Source organism: Hippocampus bargibanti, linkage group LG14 (genome assembly GCF_051943395.1).
Source record: "Hippocampus bargibanti isolate YZ-2025 linkage group LG14, ASM5194339v1, whole genome shotgun sequence".
NCBI classification, from domain to species: domain Eukaryota; kingdom Metazoa; phylum Chordata; class Actinopteri; order Syngnathiformes; family Syngnathidae; genus Hippocampus; species Hippocampus bargibanti.
In genome coordinates this window covers 21,279,915-21,306,658 of record NC_142747.1, presented here as the reverse complement: position 1 = coordinate 21,306,658, position 26,744 = coordinate 21,279,915, and the positions used below count along the sequence as shown (strand labels likewise).

Genomic DNA, 26,744 nt, shown 5'->3' with positions numbered 1-26,744 from the left:
GCAATCGTCACATTCTAGCATTGGAGGCAGTCGTACTGTTGTGCTATCATCCTCACACGCAATCATAAAAGTCCTTCACTTTCCTTCCCCTCACTTGTGAAATACGGTGTCCTGAACACGTCTGTAAAGTTCTACATCTCCCTTGACATTCGAGTGATGAAAAACGTCTGAACGTGCAAGACTCTGATGACTCTGCTCATCCAAAACTGCATAAACATTTATGGCTTTATCCTTCTGTCTGGTTGGATAGCATTGGTCGAGCAAAATTTAGCACAGGCTATTGGGCCAGGTAGATGTAGCTGTTTTGAAGAGGATGGACCCGGATCCGGAGCTGCGATGTCTCTATGGGGAAGATTCTGCTTGAAAATTGAGGCTTGCAAATTTACGATCCTCTGCTAAAACGGTATCAGAGGTGTAACTGGTGGACGATGAAGTTTTACTGCCTTCAGCCCCTTTTGTGTTGAAAGGGTTATCAGCGCTAATTCAATCATCGTTATTGTGCCTGTGCAAATGCCCATTTCGGACATTGCAATGATCCGCTTCATTGACTTCTGTCAAAAAGAAGACAGATGAATAAATCCCCGGCTCTTTTTGCTACGCCTTTAATGCACCAATTTACAGCAAAGGCCACAATTGAAACGCGAGGTGTGACCTTGTGCTGAACCTCCAAGTAACAAAAAAAAGAAAAAGAAAAAATGAAACAGCTCACTGTTATCAATCATAAAAATCCAATGATGATTCGGCATTTATTCTGCGCACTCGCTACAGGTATTGCTATTTGATGTCAAGCAACAGTGGCGGAAGATCACAGCAGTTTGGCTGCCCGTGCACCTAAACGCGATCATTGATGACAGCTTCTATTTGTGATGCTTACATGAGCAAAGAGAGAGGTCATTCAAGGTCATTTGATATCAAGGCAGAGTTGTTGCACCTCTTCTCACTTTTTAAAAAAAATATTTGATGCAACTTTGATTTAAAAGGAGTTGATTGTTTTTTTTTCTCGTTCAGAATGTCCTCAGAGGAGACAAGCTGGTAGGTGTTGTGCGGTAAAAGCAAATGCGGACCCCCCTAACGCACCCATGACTCCCACTGCATCTGGCCAGCAAAATGCGGGACACGTATCATCTAACGATTCACAGCTATTTAGAATTTTCAATCACGTGCAAAAGCAAGTCGGATGTCTAAACTCCTCACTTGGACTACCAGAGAAAATAATCTTTCTCACGACAGTGAATGAGGCATGCTAGCCGCTAACTAGCCTACCATTATACTCAATTGCTCTGTGGAAATGAACATGCTTCTTCGATCAAATTGAAACCACCGCTTCAAATATCTTCTCTCTGTTTATCCGCCAGATCTGCGACAAGGAATGGCATTATTACGTCATCAACGTGGAGTTTCCAGCCGTGACGCTTTACGTGGACGGAGTGACGTACGATCCCTACCTGGTGACGGACGATTGGCCCATTCATCCATCGCAAATTGACGTACAGCTGACAGTGGGCGCCTGTTGGCAAGGTGATCGCAATTGATTTAGCAGGCGAATAGTGTGGGTTTCATTGCAAGCCATATCAAATGTATCGCGCGAGACTTACTGATCAGAGTTTCGAGACCACGCTAGGAAAAACTCAGAAGAATTGTCTGGCAACATGTCCAAACGTGCACCCCGCCTTCCAAACCAAAGTCAGCCGGGCAAGGTTCCAGCTCACCTGTGACACCAAAGTCAAACAGTGACGCTGTCAGCTCCAAACAAGTTTGCTTGCAAGTAGCACTGACATTTTGATCGTATTCGTTGCTATAATTTCATGGCTCATAAGCATGAAGTGGCCGGTCAGCATTGTTTGATGTCAATAGACTCTGTCATGACCACAGCAAGTCAAACTAATTGAAAATGATCACCTTCTCCATATTTGTACTTGGAGCTCGCCACACAAGGCTGGTAGCCTTTTTAATAAGTTGAAAATTAAATCTGTAGCATCCCACCATTAGCAGCTGAGAACAAGCATTCATCACTTGCGCATCAACCTAAGTGGGAAATAATGGCCTGCTATCAATTATTTTTTTTTAGCAGCTGATGAAAATGAATGGCGTTTGTCATCAAAGCACAGCCAAGCTGAAATACAGTGTTGCCTTGGCTTATGAACTTCCTTGGTTTCCAGACAGAGTGTGTAAGGCGAAAAGTGTGTATCCCTAACATTAATTTCCCATAGGAAACCATTAAAATGAGAATGTGGCTTTTCTGGTGTTATGAACAATATCAATAAAACACATTTCTTATTCGATATTTTTTTTTACATTCCGAAGGGAAAATTCGAGTAATTATCATTATTTGTGAAAGTTGAACGGAGGGCAATTTTTGATGCCTTTGTGTCTGTCCATCCATGTCTAGGTGGCGAGGTGACCAAGCCAAGGTTTACGCAGTATTTCCGAGGCAGCTTATCTGGATTGACCATCCGACCAGGAAAGATTGAGAGTCAAAAAGTCATTTCATGTCTGCAGGCTTGCAAAGAAGGACTGGACATCAACTCCCTTGAAAGCCTGGATAAGACCATCAAGGTAAGCAAACAAAGTGCTCACAAGAACAGGCCGAGACATCTTAAACTATTTCAAGTCAAACGTTCTCTCGAAAAAAAAATGGATACAAGTATATACGTATTTATTATATTATATTATATTATATTATATTATATTATATTATATTATATTATATTATATTATATAAAGCAATATAATATAATTAATATAATGTAATGTAATTTAATGTAATACAATAAAATAAAATAAAATAAAATAAATACACACATAAATAAATGCATAAATAAATAAATAAATAAATAAATAAATATGTAAATAAATATACAGATAAATATATAGATAAATAAATAATAAATAAATTAATAAATGAATGAATAAATAAATAAATAAATAAATAAATAAATAAATAAATACAACTCAAAATAATGCTTGTAGAATATAACCCACAATCATTTTTTTTTTTAATTTTCAATGTATATTCTGTGTGGACTCAAGGGAAAGTATCGTATTTTCGAGTGTTTTAGGTGCATCCGAGTATAAGGCGCATGTCCAATGAATGAAAAAAAATTCCAAATATAATATATAAATATAAAATATATAAAAGGTTTTCCAAGTTATAAGGCACACCGCATAATAAGGCGCATGGAAACAGCATTCATTGGGGGTGCGCTTTGTACACCAGAAAATATGATAAATCAATATGTATTGTATTGCATTGCCTTGTATAAATAAAGCCATTGAATTTCTTCCAACCTGTATACTGTAAAGTGAAACATTCTTGACTGGAAGTCCTAACTTTTTTTTGGAACGTTCAGATGCGTCAAAGTCTGATACTCGAGGGAAAAAAAATAATTTCAACGCACTACAAACTCATTTGTACCATCAGATGAAGCATCTCTATGTGTGTGTGTGTGAGCATGTTTTTATATGCCTATTCTTATGAGGACCACTATGATTTTATACCATATATAGTGAATACATTTTTGTCAAGTGAGGACATTTTCATTTCATTTCATTTCATTTCATTTCATTTCATTCTAAAGGCTTCTAGAGGGTCTATATATACATCTCTCAAAATTTCAGAGAGGTCCTCACAAATACACCAAAACCGTTTTTTTGGTGTGTATTTTCATTTCACTTGGATACACACACTTTTTACTGACACCGATGTGTGTGTCTGTGTGTGCGTGGGTGTCCATTTGTGTTCTTAGTTTCACTTTAACCCAGCTCAATCTATCCTGGTGATGGAAGGAGAGGATTTAGAAAACATGAAGGTTGCAGTGCGGAAAGTCTCTTACATCAACTCTCGACAGTTTCCCACTGCAGGAGTGCGACGTCTTCGCATCTCTACCACTGTCCAGTATGTACAAAAATAAATATTATTCGATTCTATTATTGAGCTTCTATGAATTTCGTCTGAAAATACATACACTTATGTGCTCTCACAAATGGCTGCATGATTGAGGTTGGAGTCATAATACGAGATTGGTCTGTGTAAGCTCTCAGTGGTACAGGAGTGGTCCATCGATGAAAAGGTTTCTTCATCTGTACAAATTTGAAGGTGTCGGGAGTTTAGCTTCTTATCCAAGAAACTTTGTCAGCAAACTAAAGTCTTACTTGCCCTATATATATATATATATATTTTTTTTTGCCTACTGTCCAGACATGGCGATGCCGGACTCTGCTATGATAGGTCCCTGCATAGCAGACGACAGCTGAAGAAACCTTTTTGTCAATACTAGATTGGTATCACTTAGATCTTACTTAGCGTTGGGTGCAGGGTTTTTCCCCGTCCTAATCGAACCTTTTCTCTGGTCTGCTATCTAGGTGTTTTGGAGAAGATACTTGTCTCACCATCCCTGACATTGAGGCAGTGGTCACAGTGCTGCAGCCCAGCGAGCCCACGATCACCATCAGCGGATTAGAAAAACAGAGTCTGCCTGCTTCGGACCTCAGGAGGGCGGAAGGTGTGAGGCTCTTCCAACAGCTTCAGATCGTCAGCACGGTCACCAGGGGAGATTCTGGAGCCCATAGCACAGGTATCACAATCACAATCACAATCAAAAAAGCTTTATTCGTCCCACAATGGGGACATTTGCAGTCCGCAACAGCAATTTGAAAGGGGAATGCGATGGGGAGGTGAAAGGATAGAAAACAACATATTCTAAGCATAGCATATGTATGTATGTATGTATGTATTTATTTATTTATTTATTTATTTATTTATTTATTTATTTATTTATTCATTCATTCATTCATTTATTTATTTATTTATTTATTCATTTATTTACTTATTTTTATCAGTGTATTTAATTATTTATTGATGTATTCTTATCCATGTATTTAATTATTGATTTATTTGTGTTTGTGTGTTTATTTGTTTTTAATCCACGTATTTATCCATGTAATAGTTTTATTCATTTATGTAGTGATTTAGTCATTTATTTACATATAGTCATTTATATTATGTATTTATTTATGTAATTATTTGTTTATTTTTATGTTTGTGGTTATTTATTTATTTTTATTTGTGTTTATTTATTTTTAGCCATTTATGATTTATATTTCTTCACTTATTTATATATATATATATATTTTTTTTTTTATTTGTGTGTTTATTTATTTGTTTTTATCCATGTATATATTTATTTGTATCCACTTATCCATTTATTTATTTTTGGTTCATTTATTTATTTTTGTTTATTTATTAATATTTGTGCATTTATTTATTTTTATTTATTTATTCATTTATTTATTCACTTTTTCACATTGCAACAGGTAGCTTTGCATATTTTTCACCCCTTTATAAATGACAATGGCACTTCCCCTTGAGCAAAACCGCCACTGGTCAAAGGATGTCACCGGGCGTTGAAAAAAAAAAATAATAATAACCCAATAACCGTTATTGTCAGAAAGGGGCCAAGCAGCTCTTTACAGGGCTCAACCCTGAGGACACCAGTTTAGTCGGCACTTGGAGTCAAAGCCTCTCACTCGCCGATGTCAACGCAGCGCGAGACCTATGCCCGCCAGCTCCAAACAAAACTCACTCCGCTAAACCATTGAAAAAAAATGAGGACTTCAATCCTCTTGTCCACGACCACTTTGGCGCCACGAACATCCCGCTTTGGCTTGGCCCAAAGCTAATTAGGAGGAGATAAGAGTGAAGGAGGTCTGGGGAGGCGCCTTCCGTTATTAATAATGCAGTGAAGGAAGCAGAGCTAGAAAGGAACAAGGCTGCCGTCGCGCTGAAATGCAAGCGCCAGCTGGGAAAAGCGATTAGCTGCAAGTCAAAGAAAGAAACAGTTGGAACCAAAGAGAAGCGCAAATGGTGTCTTGGTGACGCAGAGGATGAAGCCAGCAGATCTTGTGTTCTCATGGCTTTGAAGGATTGCAGACCAAAAAAAAAATAATCTCATTTTAGACCCACTTCGGAGCCATTTAATCACTCATTGTCCTCTGGCTTCCTTTCCATGTCATTCGTTGACTGCAGACTTGCTTGATTTCCCTCATTTTCCACGTGGGACTATCTTAGCATGGCTTGGAGTCCGATCCATTTTTCAAGGTCTTTCATTCATGAAGCGCTAATCAACATTTAGTCCGCTGTTCATACCCTTGCCTCAAAGTCCTTCGCTACAATCTGACGTCAACGGTCCCCTCATTAGTTGCTCAACCGCGGGAAAGTTTCATGCTACTTGCTAGCCCTGTGGGCCACATTATCGCTGATTTTCCTGACTGAGCTTTGGGGCAGCCATTTTTTTTTACATTTTACGAGCGTATAGCCGTCAACCTTGGCTAATAGCTGCCTTTATCAGAATCAGAATCAGAATCAGAATAATGATAAATGATTACAATTCCTGTATAAACGTTGTAGTACGCCGTACATTATCAAAAAATGCTAATAGATCAAATCAGCCCATTTCCAATGGCGCCATCTTGTGCATTTTCTGGGACGCTACAGTGGACTCCAAGGCGTCAAGTCAAAAACACACCAAGATGTATAAATAACCAAGGCATCAATCATCTTGTTGAATGACCCCATCAATGTTACCTAACCTAAGCACTTCACACGCGCATTATATCAACACATATTTTGATCTGTTGATGTAGCTCCGAGACAAGGACTTCTGGAGGAGATCATTCACAATTTGGACTATTGTGACATTCTGGTCTTGGGTGAAGAGTTGAGGCCTGACCAGGAGTCACTCCAGCTGCCACGCAGCACTTTGCTGGGAAAGCATCTTGATGCCACAAATTCAACATCCGGGATGTCGGTATATGGTAAGTTACGGGCCATTTTTTCATCATAATAATTCATTTCATTTACAAGCGCCTTTCACAACTCTCAAGGTCACTTTAGTCACAGGATCGGGGCTACGCGATTGATGTTTTGTGGACAGGTGTGGACTCCATGGCCAACTATGAAAATGTGATCCGAGAGGTGCGCTACAGCAACTGGCAAGCAGCACATCTAAGAGCGAGAAAGTTCCGGCTGACGTGTTCCGAGCTCAACGGACGCTACACGAGCAACGAATTGAACCTGGAGGTCAGTTTAACGATAGCTTGCCCTGATCAATAAATGAGCGAGAGCCACCAATATTCACTGCCTTGCACATTCAAGTCGGAAAGTCACATCAAGTCCAAAAATCAATGACACATTGCGTTCCAATGGGAACGACTCGCATCAAGTTACCAGTTGGGTCTCGTCCCACTTCAATTCATTGGATGCTTTATGACGACCATATCAACCACGTTTGCAAGCTAGCGTTGAGAGCGGCCTCAGACGACTGATTGCAAATGAAACATTGGATTTCTGCTCATGCTGTCAGATCATTGCTTTCGTCTTTGCATATTATTGATTAAGAAAAAAGATGTTCGGAAAAAAAAATATCAAGCAGGGATCCATATGCAGCTCGCGAGCTATTAGTTATCTATTAGCTAGCTAGCTAACTTTCTATTTGGGTTATTCCAGGTTGAGCGAACGCTGGCACGCATTGCTGCCGCTGCTCACCCACAGAAAAACGTCATCCTGTGACTGTAGAGTGACCTTGAGAATTTTTAATGTCGCTTAGAAATTAAATGTATTATTATTATTACTAACTAGCTAGCTAGCTAGCTATTAGCTATATGGCTAGCTATCTAGCTAATTGAGTCAGGAAACATTAACTATCTAGCTAGCTATTGGCTGTTAGCTATCTATTAGCTGGCTACCTAGCTAGCTATCTTTTTGCTATTTAACTATATAGCTGCTACCTAGCTTGCTATCTATTTGCCATCTAGCTAGCTGACTGGGTGGGTAGCTATCTATTCGCTATCTAACTAGCTAGCTAGCTATACATTAGTTATCTATTAGCTAGCTTGAGTTACTTCTGGGTTGGGTGAACGCCGGCGCGTGCGGCTGCCACTGCTCACCCACAGAAGAGAGGATCAAAGCGTCCTTTACACCAGTGGATCGTCGTAGGATGTCCTGGTGACATATGCACATATGCTACAAGCTAACACAAAGCTATAGCATTCATAGATGAAAACAGATTGTCTCACATCTCCTGGTTTACGTAAATCCGCTTCAATTCCAAGCCGCGACAAATCCATAAATCACAAATCGGCGCTCTACGCTGACTGGCCTTTCTTCTCATCAATGTTTTGTAACTCGACCAAGTCAACTAACCTTCGTTTGTCCAGTCTTAAGACTATTGTTATCAAACGGAAATAATCGATCTTCTGTGTCTTTTCGCAGGTGAGCGTCGTCCACAGTTCAGAGGTCGGGGAAGCTGTCAATCAGCCTGTGGCGCTCCCTCAGCACACGCAGTTACTTCAGCATCCAAGCATGACGGACAAAGTCTACCTTGAGCACAGCTCAGGTTGGAAAACACATCACAAACGCTCTTCGTCAACAACTTCTCGTCTCTCGTCACTTTGACAAACTTTTATTATATTGATTGCAAATGTTGATTTTTTTTTCCTCCTGAATTCTTAAAGGTCACAATTGAGAGAGCAACAAAATAAGCCCTCAGACCAACAAATTCACTTGATTTGTTTTGAAGAACACAATGTGACTTTTTGAGTTTGTGGGAGTGATAAAGATGAGAAGAGCTATCAGGGCGGGAGGTCATCTCCACCCGTTCTCAAACAGTCGGGGACTTGTGTGGCTGTGTGCGCGTGTCTATGTGTGTATGTGCGTGTGTGAGTGCGTGTGCGTGTGTGTATGTGTGTGTGTGAGTGCGTGTGCGTGTGTGTCTGTTCTCGACGTTCACATTCCACCATGACGTCCCTGATCCACTCCTTTCCTCTTGCATCCAGAGCTGCTTCATGTCACAAAGAGGTTGCAGAAAGTGCTTAAGAATGAGTGACTGTATGTCTGTGTTGTCATATGATTTTTTAAATTTGTTTGTTTTTTCTTTTGTTGTTTTGACTTCAAGATGGCTCCGCGAGAGTGGCTGCCTTTCCTGCAGTTCCTGTATTTTTCTTTTTCTATTTCTTTCTTTCCTTTCATCACTTCACTGCTGCGAAATGTCAATTTCTCCACCGCAAGGCTAATAAAGGCCAAAGCAAATCCAAAAGTCTCACGCTAACATTTCCACTTGTATTTTGTTTTTCAAAGACAGTAAAATTGAAGATAAGAAGATGATCTTCTTGCTGTTTTCCCATCATCCAATCTGTCCCATTTTCTAGTTTGTTCCGAGAGTGCCCATCATGTGCTGCTCTGGCGCAAATCCAAGTGCTCTTAAGTCAAGGAAACAAGGCCAGACTTTGCTCTTCTGCTCTCACACCATCTTTAATTATTCATCACACCCCAAAGGATGCTACTTAGTACTGCGGTTAGCACAGTAATGCGTGTACGTGTGTGTAGAGTGACAGAAAAGAAGGTCAGATCGAGGTTCAAAGTGGGTAGTAACCGAACTCTAAAATTGTAGTTACTCTTTTAGTCGCTGTGGCTGTTTCAGGGGATTCAGTAGCTAAGGGAGAAACCTCTTTTTCCATCGTCATCACTATTTAGTGTATTGAACAGTCCAGGGTGCGCCCTGACTTTTGTCCATAGTCTGCCGTGATAACCTCCAACTCAACGGTGATCCGAAATGGAAAAAAAAATGCAAGTACGGACTCTCTTCTGACGTTGTGTATCCTGTCTTTGCAATCTATGTCACCATCAGGTGTAGCGAGCGGCGCCACGGTAGCCATTGTGATGTGCATCGCTACCCTGCTGGCGGTGACGCTGCTGGCCATCTATCGCATCCATCTCACTCACAAGCAAGACATCGCGCTGCCTCACGCGGCGGCCAGAGAGGACGGACAAACTCGGGATGACTCACCGCTCTCCATCACCATCAATCCCATGGAGGTAAACAAAAATTGAGGGAAAATGGCGGCCGCTACAACAAAAGACAGGTAAAATTCGACTTACGACCAACTCCATTTACAATCCGGTCATACTTCGGACCGTGACCACCAGACCCTATTTTTAACATTTTCATTCTACGCCTGGCATCGCAATGCGCTAGGAGGCCGGCAACGCATACGACAAGTTTGGCCAGCCGGCCAGCCAGCATGTCACACTGGCACAGCAATCGACCGTGTGAAGGCACCAGATGGGGGCGGGGGGGTCATTTACAGCAAGACGAATAAAGGTACATCCAATCCAATTTAGCCTCCGAGTCTCTATTCAACATTTTGAATGGATTTCGACTTACGACCATTTGGACTTACGACGGTTTGGTCGGAACGGAACTGGGTCATAAGTCGCATGTTACCTGCACACGGAATATGGCTGCTATTGAGATGAAATAGAAAATGTGCATGTGTCGTGCGTTACCTGGCCAACTTGTTGGATGTCATTTGTGACGTGTTTGGATCAGAACGTGCAGGATCGTCAGCAGGCCGCCGCCGACGAGGAGGAAGTGAGCGAGGAAGAGGATGAAGATGAGGAAGGGGAGGATGACATCACCAGCGCAGAATCAGATGACAGCGAGGAAGAAATGGACGTGCAGTTAGCCAGGATGCAAGGAACAAAACGGCTGAAATGAGGAATAAAAAACAGCAAGATTTGATTTAAAAAAAAAAAAATCACAAACATTGACGTGATCTCCATGTCTGGAAGAAAACATGACAGAGCAACACAATCAGGTAGACATACGTACACGCTCTTTTTTTGCCATGGGAAAAATGAAGTAAGAGCTCCCCCTAGTGGATCTGATTATACTTAAACGCCCAGCATATTATGTAAAAAAATAGAAATAAATAAACCAACATAAAACACAAAACGGGTGGAAATCTGAATTCGAGAAAATGTTGAAATAAGCATTAGAGTAAATGTATTTCCTGTAACAGGGAATATATTCATATATGAATTATGATATCACTACAGCGCTCACGAGTGAGTAGTCCTTGATGAAACATATTCTGCAAATAAATAAAAATAAATACATAACAGCAAAATATTCCCCAAGAGATATAAGTTGCCCAAATTTATATGATTAAAGTATTTAGATTTGTATACAATGTGTAATGTTTTACAAAAATCACGTCTTTTAACTCATTCACTGCCATTGCCAAATTTGTTTTGGTTTTTCCTTGTCGGGGGTGGCGATAAAGGGCCGGTCAGACCTCTGGTAACGTTTTTCCCTTCCACGAGGGAGCAGTATTTGCTTTTTGTCCATGTTAGCGCTTCAGCTGTTGTTAAAGCGCTTTATAAATCAATATGCATTATATTTTTTACATGCGCCCCCATTTCAAGCTCATATAACTCCAGACTCATACAATTTAGGAATTAACTATTTTTTTCTGATGAAAGAAGAGAGAAAGGTTTCTTACGCTGCATCGAATGTTTATGTAATCCTAAAACTCAATATTCTGCGGTTACTGCAATTTTTGAGTGACAATGACAAAAACCCTGGCACTGGAGTCGACACATTTTTGCAGTGAATGAGTTAAAAGGATTTGGAAAAATGACGAAATTAGATCAAGAAAAAGTGTCCAGATGTCATGTTCAACTCAACAAAGGGATTGGAGTTTTGTGTTTTGGCGATCAGAGAATTACTTACCCTTGTACATTTTTATACACTATCTTGTAAATACACACACACACACACTAAGACGTGACACACTGTTGCTCTCCACTTGTACACAAAAAAAATGTCATTGTGCTTCATTTTTCACGTCCACACTTAATTGTGTAGAATTAGTCGATGGCACCGCAGTCCCTTTATGTCTGTTTCAGCTCGCTGTTGAGTTGGATTTGTTGGTTTGAGTGTTTAGATATGTCACTATCTCCATGGATACCAGCATCAAATCGCTAGGTCCACTAAGCAAGCTGTACATATTTTCAAAATAAATTAAAAAAGCAGCCTTATGAGTGTAAACATACGATGAATGAAAGATATATGAACGTTTTGCAGCGCAGTGAGGTCATGTGTGTGTCCTACACACCAACATGAATCAAAACACAGCACAAAACACTCTTTGAATAATAATAATAATAATAATAACATGTTTCATTTATAAGCACCTTTCAAAACTCTTAAGGTTACTTTCCTGTCACAGGATCATTGTTTTCTATGTGTGAGCAGCGGCAGTCGGATGCGCCAGCGTTCACTCAACCCGGAAGTCACTGAAATTGATAGAAAGCTAGCTAGCTAATAACTCAGATAGAAAGCTAGGCTAGCTAGCTAATAACTCAAATAGATAGAAAGCTAGCCTAGCTAGCTAATAACTCAAATAGAAAGCTAGCCTAGTTAGCTAATAACTCAAATAGATAGAAAGCTAGCTCGCTAATAACTCAAATAGATAGAAAGCTAGCTAGCTATCTAATAAGTCAAATAGATATAAAGCTAGCCTAGCTAGCTCATAACTGAAATAGAAAGCTAGCTAGCTGATAACTCAAATAGACAGAAAGCTAGACAGCTAGCTAGCTAGCAAATAGATTGCTTTTGTATTTTCAAAGTAGCATCCAGTACTAAAAACAGTGTTGCGAGATTTGGGGCGTAACACCAAGGTAGAATCATACGCACAAATATTTACAGGAGACGAAATGAGTCCAGAATTTAGCCCGATGTGTCCCAAAAAGAGACATTTATGTATAAAATAGAATAAAAGTGATGATAGATATGCTGAAAAAATAGATACCAAACTACAACAATACTTGTTTTTTTTTCTTTCCCATTTGTCCACGAACAAAAATAAGGGTGGGGGGAAAGGTGATCAACAAATATTTGAATCAAAAATACCCCTTGCCACTAAAAAAAATATAAATAAAAAAATGAAATGGATAAAGTGTATGCAAGCGCACGACTATATGTTCATGTAAAATATGTTAATGTTGTTTCAAGTTGAGCATATCCAGAAGTCTTGCCAAGCCACCCCATTCACTTCATTTATAATAATAATTCATTTCATTTTTGCTAGGTTATTCATTCCGTCCTAATGTTGACCTGATGTGTGTTTTAGGAACAAAACAAACAAAAAAACGAGGACAATGCAGTTAACAGGGAAAACCTTGCATATTGTGTAAAATGTTGTTTGAATTCATTGCTTTCATTCTCTTTCGGACTCTTTTGTCTCTTTTGCTTTGGAGTGGTCAGTCACGACAGCACTTTCTGTAAATTGACCAATAAAACCTTGTTTTGGAATCAAGCCGTCATTTGCTGGTTTCAATTTCATTCCAAACCTGTCAACTTATACGTTTTCTCCGTATTTTATTCGTTTTGTAATTCGTTTTTTCAACTTTTATACAATTTTGAAAAATGTCTGCGGTTATCGAGTCTTTGTCGTTGAAACATGATATGCGCATGCGCGTCACATTGTTTTTGATTGATTTTGGATTTCCGTATTTGAAGTTTGCCATTTGTGTTGCAATCGGGGAATCGACGAGTTGTAACGGAGAAGTGAGCATGAGAGAAGCGCCAAGTAAGAAGAGAAAAACTCCAGGAACGGGTCGCCACCAAAAACAATGGCAGAGTCTCCAAGGTCAATACCCCCGATGGATAAGATCGGCGACAAAAGGTGCTCAGTTTTCGGCGCGTGTCAAAAAGACGGAAATGTTGAAAATAAAATACAATCACAAATAAAATGCAATAAATAAAATACAATTATGAATAGATATTTTGAAAGGCGCTTAAAATGTAATGGATTATTATTATTAAAAGAAAAAAATTGAAATAATTGCTTGTGGTGTGTATTAAAGGACAACCGACACCATTTTTTTTTTTTGTTTCCGAACCGACATCAGGAAAACGTTTTAAATCATCTAAAATAGCCAAAACACGCAGGCTGATATTTGTGTCACATAAAATACACTGATAAAAACGACTTCAAAATGAAACCGGAAATGGCCAGTTTCAGCAGGTCCCGCCCCCTTATTCGTGACGTCTTCGTCTTGCTGGAGAATCGAAACAATGCGCTCAGATTGGACGAACACGCTTTCTTCTTCCTCATCCAGTTATGAATAGGGGCGGGACCTTCTGAAACTGGCCACTTCCGGTTTCCTTTTGATGTCGTTTTTGGACACTTGAAGTCAGTTTTATTGGTTTTATTTTTCATTTGACTAAAAATATAAGGCTGCGTGTTTTGGCTATTTTAGATGCTATCAAACGTTTTTCTGATGTCAATTAGGAAACAAAAAAAGTGACGTCGGTTGTCCTTTAAATTTGAATTTCTAAGTCTGCACTAAGCGAGAAAAGACACCCGCAAGGCAGCAGGATTGACTGGACAAATACTCCCACCTGGTGGCTAAAGACGGCATGACAAAACAGGAGCCCACGACAACGTGGCGACGATTTTGTTTGCACTATTTTTCCAGTTTAATGATTGACTTGTCGAACAAAACAAGTTCTGACAATGCATCGACCAAGCCACACTTTCAGGATGCTCATCAAGAACAACATGGGGGGAAAAAGGTCAGCAGGAAAAAGGCAACCGTTTCTTTTTAAAGATTAAAAACCTGCATTTCAAGTGCATATGTCATGAATTCCTCATCTCATATCAGACTGTCATTTAGGCAAGTGCACACGCAATATATACATTCACAAGCGCGCAATGCAAATATTGGAGGAAAAATATGACCATTGGATGATGAATGGGAGACCATATGAACAACAGGCAGATATGGCGCACAAAATATCGTTGAAAATGATGCATATTATCTCTTTCCAGTTCTGGTAAATTCTCTTTCTTTGTGGCAGATAATGCATGTCAATTTAATTTGGGAATTACACAATTACATTATTATTATTATTGTTTATTCATTTTTTAGATAAAGTAAGTCTTTGTTAACAGTTGAAAAAGAAAAAACACACATACACACACACACACACACACACACACACACAGTCCTGTTTCAATGGTTTTGTGAGGTCCACTTAACTCCAGATAAGGAGTGAGGACCATCATTGCTAATAAGTTTAGAGAAGAACTTGTGTTCAATTTGTACACTAAATGTCCCCCTATTTCCCACTTCAACTTCTTTCAAAACAAAGAATGAAAAAGTGGACTTAAAACTGAAATAATAGCAAGAGTGAGGTTTCTGAATGGCTACATTCAAAGTCCTCACCCCTGTATTGAATTTGGTAAAAATATCGTTTGACTTTTTGTGGTATGAACTGTTTCCTCTCATTAACCACGCACAAACACGCACACACACACACACACACACACACACACACACACACACACACACACACACACACACACACACACACACACACACACACACACACACACACACACACACACACACACACACACACACACACACACACACAGTGAGTAAAAAGTGTGTTTATCCAAGTGAAATGAAAATACACAGCCAAAAAATTATTTTGGGTGAATTTGTGAGGATATTTCTGAAACTTTAACAGATGCATATATAGACCCTCGAGAAGCCTTTAGAATGAAAAACTTGTGAGGACCTCACTTGTCAAAAATGTCCTCACTACGTATGGTATCAAATGTTAGCGGTCCTCACAAGACTAGTCATACAAACACACACATGGTATATAATCAGCAATGAAGTTGACTTCAGTAAATTGTCTGAAATGACAAGTGAACAATTGTTGTATTTATGATTGTGCGCTTAAGACAGTTGTATGACTTTGTAACTCGTCAACACTTGCGTGACCCCGAAATGTCCGGGCAAAAAGTGACAGGATTGTCTTTTAACGACTTTCAAAATGAAGAAGAAAAAAGTAGGTCTTATTTTCATCTCTCCAAGACAAATGAATGACATTTTTATGTACTTTGCCAGTCAAACAAATGGAATGATATGACTTCAGTCGTATCAACATTCATAATTTGTTAAAACAAGTTAATTTGTGAATATATATATATATATATATATATATTTTTTTTTTAAACCCGGGTCAGGGTTTTTCATCCTTCATCTTGCATATTTGCATTCCGGCAAATAAAAAGCAGATCATGTGATGTGCTTTCATTTGACAGTATGTAAAGCAATGGCTACGATTTCTGGCGTCGTCCCCTCCGGAAAAATGAGCCAGTCATCTTCTGCCTTTTTGTGCGCATGACACTTTAAAGGACAGCCGACGCCTCCGGACAACTTGCGTCCATCATTTGTCAAATCACTTCAAATGACTTTGACTGAGCGTATTTGACAAAGATTCTACCGCATCGAGCTACATTTTAACTTTTGAAGATTCGCGCTGAATATTCAGATAGTCTTGTTTTCAAGTTGGTGACGATTCCTGACGTGACGTCACGGAGGGAACGCCCCTGACCGAGAAAGTGACACACAATGCATTTTGGGTACTTTGTTTGCTCTGAAAACATCATGTTGTTGGCGAAATTAGAAGGAAAACACAGATGCATATTTTGAGCGCTACATTGGAGTCCAAATGCCTCAAAATGACACGGAAGGACTTCTTTAATTGATGGCAAACATTTATGCTTTCCTCTTCAGAACAATTTGAATCCTATTCATAACTTGTCACGAACAAGGGGGCGGGACCTTCTGAAACTGGCCATTTCTGGTTTCATTTTGAGGTCGTTTGTGGACACTTGAAGTCATTTTTCTTGGTGTTTTGCATTGGACTCAAAACATCAGCGTGCGTGTTTTGGCTATTTTACGATGCTATCAAACGTTTTTCTGATGGAAAATGGCGTCGGTTGTCCTTTAAAATGCATAGTCGCCCACCGCCCACGCATATTCCCAACGAAAGCGCCGTTTCCGAAAGAACTTTTGCGCTAGCCGCGTGCAATGAAAATGATTTGACATTGTCAACGAACGACGAGCAATTGTGCATGTTTAATTTCCAACGTGTTAGTTGTTTATTTATCCAAAGGCACATTCCTCTCCGACGACACGTTTCACTCCAAATGGCTGTCAAAGCTCCAGAAGATAGATGGCTTCGTTTGGATATTTTTGACGGCACAAAGAGACGGACGGGCCATGAAAAGATGAGTCAGTAAGCAGGATTACTTCAAAGTGCAAGTACAATTTTCAAAATGGGGGCGACGGCAGCGGGAGTAGTATTAATAGTCACGGGTTGCTTACGACTGGAAATTGGAACAAAGGAAGCCATTAAGCGTTGAGGACGTAGACCACCATTTCGTAGGTGCACATCATGATGGCGGTGTTGGGGATCTGTCGTACCAAGTGTGTGGTGAGGCCGCGGTAGAGCGCGCGCAATCCTTCTTCTTTGGGAACTGTCGTGAGCGTCTGGAAAAAGGAGCGATATTTGCTGCCTTCCTCTCGTAGTCGCGTGCGGATCACTTCTGAAAAATGCATCGCACACAAAAGACACCCGTGTCAAATTCACAGTCCGACAAGAGTTTTCTTCACTCATTCACTGCCAGACGACGTACACAAAAATAAGGTGTCCGTTCCAGTGCCGGCGTTTTTGGCATTGTCAATCGAATTCCAGGACCCGCGCAATATTGACTTGGAGGACTGCACAAACCGCGTTAGAAATGAAGTGTGACTGACCATGAGGATAAGCAATGGAGGTGGCGCAGGTCTTGGAAGTGGCGGCGGCAAGCATCATGCCCACAAAGTCGGACGCGTCCTTGGACGCCTCCTGCGGCTGGTCCATGTTCTGCGGGGTTTTGGCCTCCAGGAGGCGCCGTTTGATGTTTTCGTAGATGACAAAGTGGATGACGGTCTCGGAGATGCCGGCGTAAGACGCCGACATGCCCCGGTAAAATCCTCGCAGCCCGTCCGACTGATACACGCGCCGCACGCACTCAAACGCACTCAGCCGACGCTCCCCTCGATTTCTGGGGGAAACAACAACAACAACAACAACAAAGTCATTCTCACTCACTGACTAACACCCTCTCTCTCTCTCTCTCATACACACATTCATTCACTCACTCGCTCACTCTTTTGTTATATGCCAGAATATACCCCATGCAACAATATGCTCATTTCACATGATTTGGTGTTTTCTAGCATTTCACAATAAAACTAAACAGACGGATGTCTCATTCCTCTTCATATTGTATTCAATGGCAAGGCTGAGTGAGGCTAATAACTAGCATCGGGATCCCCGCGATGTAGAAGACTTTAACGCTTCCCTTTGAAATTGTGATCGATTATGATGAAAATTGTTTTGTTCTGCCTCAGATCATAAAAAAGGTGAGTTTAGTTGACATTTCACCTGGCGTCCAACTGGAGACGAGTCTTTATAAGCCAGATGGGATTGGTTGCTGTAATGGCTGTAAAACCTAGAGAGAGAATGCAAAAATGATGAGCTTTCAGTCTCATTTGCAACTCGTGACCAAATAAACTACCAGACGACAACTTTTATGATTGTAAAACAAATGTGACAACCGGTACGATTAGCAAAGGAAGTAACGTTGACAAAAGGGAGACTGACAAAAGATATCGTGGCGCTACGGAGCAAAAGTATTTGGCCTCATTTCACAGAACAGAACACTTGACTTATGAACTTAATTGGTTCCCAGACAAAGTGTGTAAGGCAAAAAGTGTCTATCCCAAAAATTAATTTCTCATAGGAAACCATTAAAATGAGAATAATCCGTTCCCAGGTCCCCATAAAACATCATTTTCTACTTTTCTAAGCCTTAAAACTACACAAAATATACCTTATTTTACGTATAATAAATGTGCTTTGGTATTATAATGAAAGAAATAAACTGTACGGTATAATAAAATGGTTTTATTGACCTCGTTGATGGCTTGATGGAATGGAGTGGCCGCGTTCATCAGCATGAAACACTTGATGAGGAACAAACGCAGCCTTCTTCTTTCACCATCTTGAGGAATGATCCCTTGGAGGTGCTTTCTCTGCCATCATTTTACCTAGTTCCTCGTCAATTGTGTTCTGTTTAGCTGGGTTGATAGCTTTTTGCATCAAGTGTACAGATGGCTCGTACAGGATGGGATGGGATATTTTAACCTTGCAGTCTACACTCTGCCTTTGAACTATCAAAGTTGAAACGATATACCGACGAATAAAGCGAAAAGTTCGTAAGCCAAGGGGTTTGTGAAGCGAGGTATCACAGTCTAGGCGCTTGTTCAAATCACCCTATTGACTGACAAGCCCCACCGGGTGATTTGTTAAAGTTCCAACTCAACAGCAATGCTAAAGATGCTAAGTTGTCTAGAAAAATGATGGATGGACATCACCTTTTTGTCACCAGTCACTGCAAAGCCGCTCGGGTTTCATTGCAGTTGCCCAATCGTCAAAGTGACCTTGAAGGCAGCGTTTTGAATCACGCCGTGCTAAAAATGACGCTGCGAGATTGAGCTTGACGCTGACATTTGACATTCAAACTGCAGCTCGGCTAATATGAATGACCCACATATTGTGCCTTCCAAGTTGTGCCATCAACACTTCTTGACGTGCATCGAGGAAAAGGATTCTGCACCCGTCATCTGTACTTTCTTGAAGGTGTCGTTCCTCATCCGAAAAGCTTCGTCAGCGAACTTAAGTTGTGCTGGTAAGCGTTGGCACTAAATCCCTAATGGACAGAGGTCTCTGCTCCGTGGACGACTCCGTAAACCCAATTTGTTGACCTCTCTTGTTCTATCCCTGGCTCTGGTTTCACCTCATTAGCACGACTAAGCCTACATGGTATCGACTATATGAAAATTGGATGAGGGAGGGAGTGCCGCATGTACCTGCCATTCCAGCGGACACCATGTGAACCTGTGTGGAGTCAGCTTCCAATACATGGTTCAATTTCTCTTTGGCTGTGGAGTAAGCAGCAAAGTAGATGGCTCTGTTGACGCAAAACAAAACAAAAAGAAAAAAGGGGGGGGGGGGAGTACACTTGAACTACATACTTGCAAACATCACCTTCATCTACTCGACCAACTACATAGTATCAAGATAGGCGAGTCGGCTTCAGTACAAAGGCAAAGTATCGCCGGCGATGCTCTACAAGAATTTTTGCGACTCAAAGTACTGTTAACTCATACACTGCCAAAAAAAACGCTTGTATTAGTGTTATTATTATTTATTTTTACTTCCAAAGGCATATTTAAGGAAAAGAAGAAGCTATATAGATATCTACATAGCTAGCTTTTTATCAATTTGAGCTACTTCCTGTTAGGTATATAGTAGTAGTGTACATTTCCCCACTGCGAGACCAAATCCAAATCTAATCCAATAAAGCTGTATAGCTATCTATTTGGCTGTGTATTAGCTATCTATTAGCTAGCTAACGTTCCATCTATTTGAGTTACTTCTGGGTCGTGTGTGTGGCTGCCACTGCTCACCCACAGAAAAACTTATCCTGTGACTGCAAAATGACCTTGAGTTTTGAATGGCACTTATAAATTAAATGTATTATTATTATTACTACTATTATTACTAATATTATTACTACTATTATTACTATTACTATCACTATTATTATTACTATCATTATTATTATTATTATTATTATTACTATTATGCCATTCGCACATTTATTCAGGAATTGAAAATATGACCGAGAGCGCCATTCCCAAATTTGTTCGGGTTTTGTTTTTTTTTTTCTTCTTTGGGTGCCGATAAAGCGGCGGTCAGACATCTGGCAATGTTTTTTTTCTTTTGCACAAGGGGGCAGCATTTCCATTTTTTTCCATGTTAGCGCTTCGTTTCTAGCTTCAGCTGTTGTTAAAGCGCTACATCAACCAATATTGCGTTGTATTTTGGACAGCTGCCCTCATTTCAAGCTCCTATAACTCCAGACCCACATAACTTAGGAATTAACTCGTTTTTACCTATGAAAGAAGAGAGTCGGAGGTTTTTTACACTTCATTGAACGTTGATCTAGTCCTAAAACTGAATATTCTGTTGTTCCTGGAATTGGAGTGACAATGACAAAAACCCTGGCACATTTTTTTACACGTCCGGCAGTGAATGAGTTAAGCAAAGCAAAATGAAAATAAGTTTGAATGAATCCCAATTGAGATCAATTAAACTCCAGCCACCATTTTCGGAAGACAAAAAAATGAGCGTTGAGTCACAAGTGCTCATTTTATTGATCACCACTGTCTTAAAGTTCCCACTTATCAGTGAGGAAAACTAAAAATAAAAGAGAGACATTTTCAATAACTGACCTTGAAGGTGCCACGCCCACCAAATTTGGTCCCAAGCCTCTGAAGAGTGAGCGAGGTCCTTCCTTCTCTAATATTAATCTGAAAATAACACAGACATACAATTAAAAAAAAAATGAAAGAACTCTTACGTCTTACGTCAACCTGGAGGAGTACAATCAAGCATTGAAAAGATCGCAAGCAATTTACAACCAAAAAAATATTCTATGTTTACATACGCCGGCGGCAGGTTAGCAAGTTAGCTCGTCTGTCGTCTATTTTTTGGTCATAATTTGAAATGAGTTATTTTCCTATATCACAACTATATGTGTTGTCATATGACAGTGATACCTCGGCTTACGAAGGCTTTAGCTCACCAACTTTTCGCCTTACGAACATTAAATTTGCCAGAATATCATCTTGGCATATGAACTAGTTTTCGGCGGACGAACCAAACCACACAGCGCCACGGTGGCTGGCGGACTACTTTTCGGCAGCTCCTCTATTTTGTTTTTCTACTTTTTTCTTTCCTTTCATCATTTTACTGCTGTGAAATGTCCATTTGTTGAAGTGAACATGGCAGTGATTTGGAGGAGGAAGCATCTGCTAGAGCCAAGCTCCTTTGACAAACATCAATACAGAAGGGATGTGTATTATTGATTGAACTGATCAATACGACTCACTTGAGGCAATGCAGAGGACCTGGCGGAGACATCCGCGCCACACCGGCACCGTTCACCGTACTCAGCTGAACCTCAGAAACGTACAGACTAATGGAAGACGACTGCAGACGCGTCTTGACCACTTCCAGTGGACAAGTCAATATGGCACCAACCGTGCCGCCACATCTGGTTCAAAAATCAATCAATAACAGGGACAAAAGAAAAAAAGATGGTGAGTTAGGTATGTTAGCGTATTTTCCCGTGTATAAGGCGCAGCCCAAAGCCTTGATTTTCTTCCAAAAATGACCCAGCGCCTTATATGCAAAGTCATATTGAGCCACAACTTTTGCATCAAGGCACAGAAAAGCCTACTGGACCCTGTGCACCCTGCCCACCACCTTTTCCAGCGACTCCCCTCAGGCAGGCGCTAGCGATCCATGCACACCAAATCCAGCAGACATTTAAACAGCTTCTTCTCCCAAGCAATGAACTCTTGAAACAGTAACCCAAATAGTGTTATAATATATATATATATATATATATATATATATATATATATATATATATATATATATATATATATATATATATATATATATATATATATATATAGTGCCTATTTGCATTTTTTTGATGATACTAGTGCAGCATGTTCTACCCAAAACAAATTCCTTGTGTGTTCTACATACTTGGCAATAAAGATGATTCTGATGTCATATTTTTGGCAAACTTTCTTTCATTCTTTGAAGGTGCGCCTTATAATCCGGTGCGCCTTATACAGGTAACATCCAATTTACAACCAGCTTGACTTAAGACCACCCATACTTACGACCACAACCTCAAGACCCTATTTTTACAATTTTAACTCTATGCCTAGCATTGCAATGTGCTAGCAGGCCGCAAAGCGTACCAGAATTTTGGCCAGCCAGCCAGCATCTCACACTCGCGCAGCAATCGACCGCGTGATGGCACCAGAGGGGGGGAGTTTGCCAGTCATTTAGCCTCCAAGTCTCTATTCAACAATGTATTTCGACTTACGACCATTTGTGACTCACAACCGTTTGGTCGGAACGGAACTTGGTCGTAAATCAGATGTTACTTGTATATGTAATTTATTGAAGGTTCGCTTTATAATCCGCTGTGCATGATAGTCCAGAAAATACAGAAAACGATCATTTTGACTTACGGCCATTTGGTTGGAACGGAACTCGGTTGTAAGTCAGATGTTACCTGTATAAATGGCCGTACATACTAGGTCAAGCGACTGAGGGTGATGTCCGGCTAGTTTGGGCAAGCGGCATTGTGTCGCTCAACGCACTTTAGGGTACAACCCGGACTGGCTGTTAGTTCGCCAGTCACAGAACATTTTTGACATTTCATCATGTTACCAGCGTGCGTCTCGGTGGAATTTCAACAATCTGCAGCACGTTGGCGAGATAATCAGAATGCTTTGTGTTCCCCCTGGGAAATAACAACAAGCTTCCTATTCAGTGTCACGGTCAATCAAATGCTGGCATAGATAGAGCAAAGTGCAAACTGCAGCAGATGGCTTTTGTCTTCTCGTCGACAAGTTTGAGAATTAAGTCAAGGACACACTTTAAATTCGATACGCGGGTACATTTTTGCTTATTTACTCTGTTTTGTGTGGAATCAGTATTAGTCATATACAGTTACTGTTTATAAAAATGTGTATGTTGTGTTTATATTGACTTGATTCATCAAAATATAAATCGGGATTTAAAACAGATTCTTATCTTGCAGACAGTGTATTGTCGGTGTTCAAATACCTGACATGTTTCGGCACTCTGCGTCTGCGTGTGTCGGACACTCTGACGAAGGCGGAAGTAGACGCCGAAACATGTCAGCTATTTCAACACCGACAATACACTGTCTGCAAGATAAGAATCCGTTTTAAATTAGATATCAAATAGACAGGATGAACTTAATACTACTATAAATCGGGATTTTTTTTTTTTTTGTAGAGATTATAGTTTTGAAACAGAGACTTGTTTTAGGCTGCAGAAGTAACTGAAATACAGGTTAAAAGAGGTGGATATAAATGTACAAAACCTGTTTTGGACAAGTTAAGCGCTTCTATTAATAAAAGGAGTGGAATGGATTTAATAATTAGAAATGATATTCTGAGAACTTTTATTAATAGTATTTTTTTATTATTATAATTATTGGGGGCTAGCAAAATATCCGAAAAGAATACGATGCAAATGTAACACAAGCGACTGGGTCAGGTCACAACATAACATAACAAGAGATCGTGTGGCTATCTTTAGTAACGGGGTCATTTTCAACACGAAAGATAAGAGTTGTCAACAAAGTTTTTGGAATCGGTTGAGGGTGCGAGTCTCGGAGGAAGCAGCATATTTATAGAAAGGGGTGTCAAATCATTTCTGTGTACAAAGGTGACATGATGATGATGTCGACGTTGAACAAAATGCGACGGTGCACACGGACGCATAATCGTGCGTGAACTTGTTTTGGCAATACGTACTTTTTGTGCACTTTCATCATAAATGACACGCGACAAAATTACATTCAGAAGACGTCGGATTTAAAAGGGATATGCTCGAGTGCCCTACTTTAACCTGACGTGACACCAAAACATTGAACTGTCATTGAAAGGCTTACGCACGCTTGCACTTGCACTCGATGCAAAAAGCATCGCCGAGAGAAGCGAGTTGACAGATGGCAAACAGAACACAAGCGGGCAAGCGAAGCTCGTGAAAACAAGCGTTAAAGTAAAAAAAAAAAAAAAAAAGAAAGAAAGTGCATTTTCCAAGGGCAAGCGACGACAGACGGTGGCGTGGAAGCTAGCCACGACAGCACGAGGACGAACAGTCTACTCTACTCACCCTCCTGCAAACAGATGAACGAGGGTATCTCTTTGACTCATTGTGGCTCATATTCGGGAACCTTCGACTGGCAACCACGTGGAGCCGGCTTGAAGAGAGGGGCTAACGCAAGCCCCGCTAACAAATACTCGCAGCACTTCTTTGACGGACGGACGGGTGGGTGGATCAGCGTTGGAGGAGGAAAGAAAAGACGACGGCATGCAATGGCTACCCTTGCTAGCTTGCTTGCTTGCTTGCTTGCAAGGCGAGCACTCTCTTCCGCTAGCTCAATCGATGTCAGAGCGAGAGCTCTGCGTCGCCACCTTTAAAAGCTGTCAAGTTGCTCATTTTAGATCGCGACTTGCGAACAGTGTTTAGAATTAGAATTGTAGTTGGAAGCGCTCGCTCGCGCGCGACTGACAGCGGTGACAAGAGCTCGTCTGACACGGACTCGGATTGACACCCGTGGGTGAAGTGGAGCGATTCTCCTTGAATGGCAAGGCAAGACGAAAGCGCTCATTGGTTGAGGACTTTTGTAGCTCCTCCCATTCACATTGACGAACGGCATACTGTACGTTGCTTTTATTTTGTAGGGCAAGGGTCGGGAACCTTTTTGGACGGAAGAGCACTAGGGCCAGTTACAAAATATATACACACATGTATGCTTTTTTTTAGAGATAGTGTATTATTCTAAGAAAATAAGTCGCAAATTTGCTAGATTTAAAGTCACAAAGTTGCTAGACTTAAAATCACGAATTTGCTTCATTCAAACTTGCAAATTTGCTAGATTTAAAGTCACAAATTTGCTATCTTTAAACTCGCAAATTTGCTAATTTTAAAGTCAGAAATGTGCGAGATTTACAAAAATTTGCTTGATTCAATCTCACAAATTTGCTGGATTTAAAGTCAAAAATTTGCTAGCTTTAAAGTTGCAAATTTGCGAGTTTCAAATTCTCAAATTTGCTAGCTTCAAACTTGCAAATTTGCTAGATTTAAAGTCACAAATTTGCTAGATTTAAATGTTAAAAAAAAAACTTTTGGACTTAGAGATACATCATTCAGTCACAGATCTGTGCGTAAGCAGCGGCAGCCCTACGCGCCAGCGTTCACTCAACCCGGAATAACTCAAATAAATAAAAACCTAGCTAGCTAGCCACTAGATAACCAATAGATAGCCAGCTAATAGACATCTAGCTAACTAGCCAGCCTATAGACAGCTAGCTAGCTGGATAGATAGCTGAAATGTATTATTATGATGATGATGCTGATTATTATTATTATTATTATTTATATACTGCAAAAGCTTGCTAAACATTGCAAGATGTGTGAACTTTGATTTGAGTATTTTTTGTTTGTTGCTAATATCTGCTAATTTTCCACGTTGGTCTTGTCTGTAAATGGTCAAGTCAAATGTTATTTTGAACTTTGAGAGCAAACATTCTTTTGAGGTCTTTGGTTGTCTGTTGGACGCAAACAGAGAGCCAAAACGACAGTTTGCGTGGTTGATGGTGACCGTACGGACCTGAAATGTTTTGACAGACTACACAAAGGACAGTTTTGCTTGCTATATATAGAAATAGCAATGGACTGTGAAATAAATCGAAGAGAGAGCAGTTAAAGTTTAACCTTGTCTTTTTTTTTGTCGGGCATCGGGTTCACGCTGCAGCACAAGTGACTCGTGAGCAATCAGTAATCATGGGCCGCGTGCCTTCTTGCACCTGATTTCACCACGCCGGACTAAAATATTCCTTCCTAGGTGGGAAACGTCACCCCTTAAAGGACAACCGACGTCTCCGGACAAGTTGTGTCCATAATTTGTCAAATGGCTTCAAATGACTTCTACTGAGCAGCGTATTTGACAAAGATTCCACCGCATATTAAAGCTATATTTTACCTTTTAAGACTCGCACTGAATATTCCGGAAGTCTTGTTTTTGAGTTGGTGACGAGTCCTCACGTTACGTCACTGAAGGAACGCCCCTGACCGAAAAAAGGACGCATTGTAGCAATCCTTCCATCACGTCAATGCATTTTGCTGTACTTGTTTGGTCTGTGTTGCACCAAAAAGAGGCAGAAGAGGGCGACAAAGCTCAGTGTAAGGAATTAATCAGCCTGTGGAAACGGGCTGATTAATTCCTTACACGGAGCTTGGTGGCCATTGTCAGACATTTCCCCCCAATGTTGCCTCAAAATGGCACGGAATACATTC

At 40.4% G+C, this 26,744-nt stretch overlaps 2 protein-coding genes and 1 long non-coding RNA gene across 4 annotated transcripts in view; 1 reads left to right on the top strand and 2 right to left on the bottom strand.

Annotated features, from left to right (window-relative positions):
- Positions 1-13,152, top strand: part of LOC148888851 (calsyntenin-2-like) — a 93,452-nt gene extending 80,300 nt beyond the window's left edge. The window contains exons 9-17 of the mRNA XM_089013383.1: positions 1,356-1,518; positions 2,390-2,556; positions 3,747-3,895; positions 4,363-4,574; positions 6,643-6,813; positions 6,933-7,078; positions 8,270-8,393; positions 9,684-9,871; positions 10,386-13,152. Of these exons, the coding sequence (XP_088869509.1) occupies positions 1,356-1,518; positions 2,390-2,556; positions 3,747-3,895; positions 4,363-4,574; positions 6,643-6,813; positions 6,933-7,078; positions 8,270-8,393; positions 9,684-9,871; positions 10,386-10,553 (1,488 nt within the window). The 3' untranslated portion in view covers positions 10,554-13,152. The remainder of the gene's footprint in view (positions 1-1,355; positions 1,519-2,389; positions 2,557-3,746; positions 3,896-4,362; positions 4,575-6,642; positions 6,814-6,932; positions 7,079-8,269; positions 8,394-9,683; positions 9,872-10,385) is intronic.
- Positions 1,550-10,469, bottom strand: LOC148888852 (uncharacterized). Its single transcript, XR_016117143.1, has 3 exons — positions 10,343-10,469; positions 4,390-4,556; positions 1,550-1,709 (listed from the first exon to the last, which is right to left on the bottom strand). It is a non-coding gene; the product is annotated as an uncharacterized LOC148888852 (long non-coding RNA).
- Positions 13,153-14,306: 1,154 nt separating the features above from the next.
- LOC148888850 (solute carrier family 25 member 36-A) lies at positions 14,307-25,020 on the bottom strand. Of its 2 annotated transcripts, XM_089013322.1 has the most exons (8): positions 24,558-25,019; positions 23,478-23,581; positions 21,712-21,876; positions 21,053-21,130; positions 19,625-19,725; positions 18,138-18,204; positions 17,465-17,754; positions 14,307-17,253 (listed from the first exon to the last, which is right to left on the bottom strand). In XM_089013322.1, exons 3-8 carry the CDS (start codon positions 21,741-21,743, stop codon positions 17,060-17,062), a joined length of 762 nt encoding a protein of 253 aa, XP_088869448.1. In that variant the 5' UTR covers positions 21,744-21,876; positions 23,478-23,581; positions 24,558-25,019; the 3' UTR covers positions 14,307-17,059. The 2 variants fall into 2 exon arrangements, with proteins under 2 accessions (XP_088869448.1, XP_088869447.1); XM_089013321.1 differs by lacking the exon at positions 23,478-23,581 and having other exon boundaries at positions 24,558-25,020.
- Between the last annotated feature and the right edge of the window lie 1,724 nt (positions 25,021-26,744).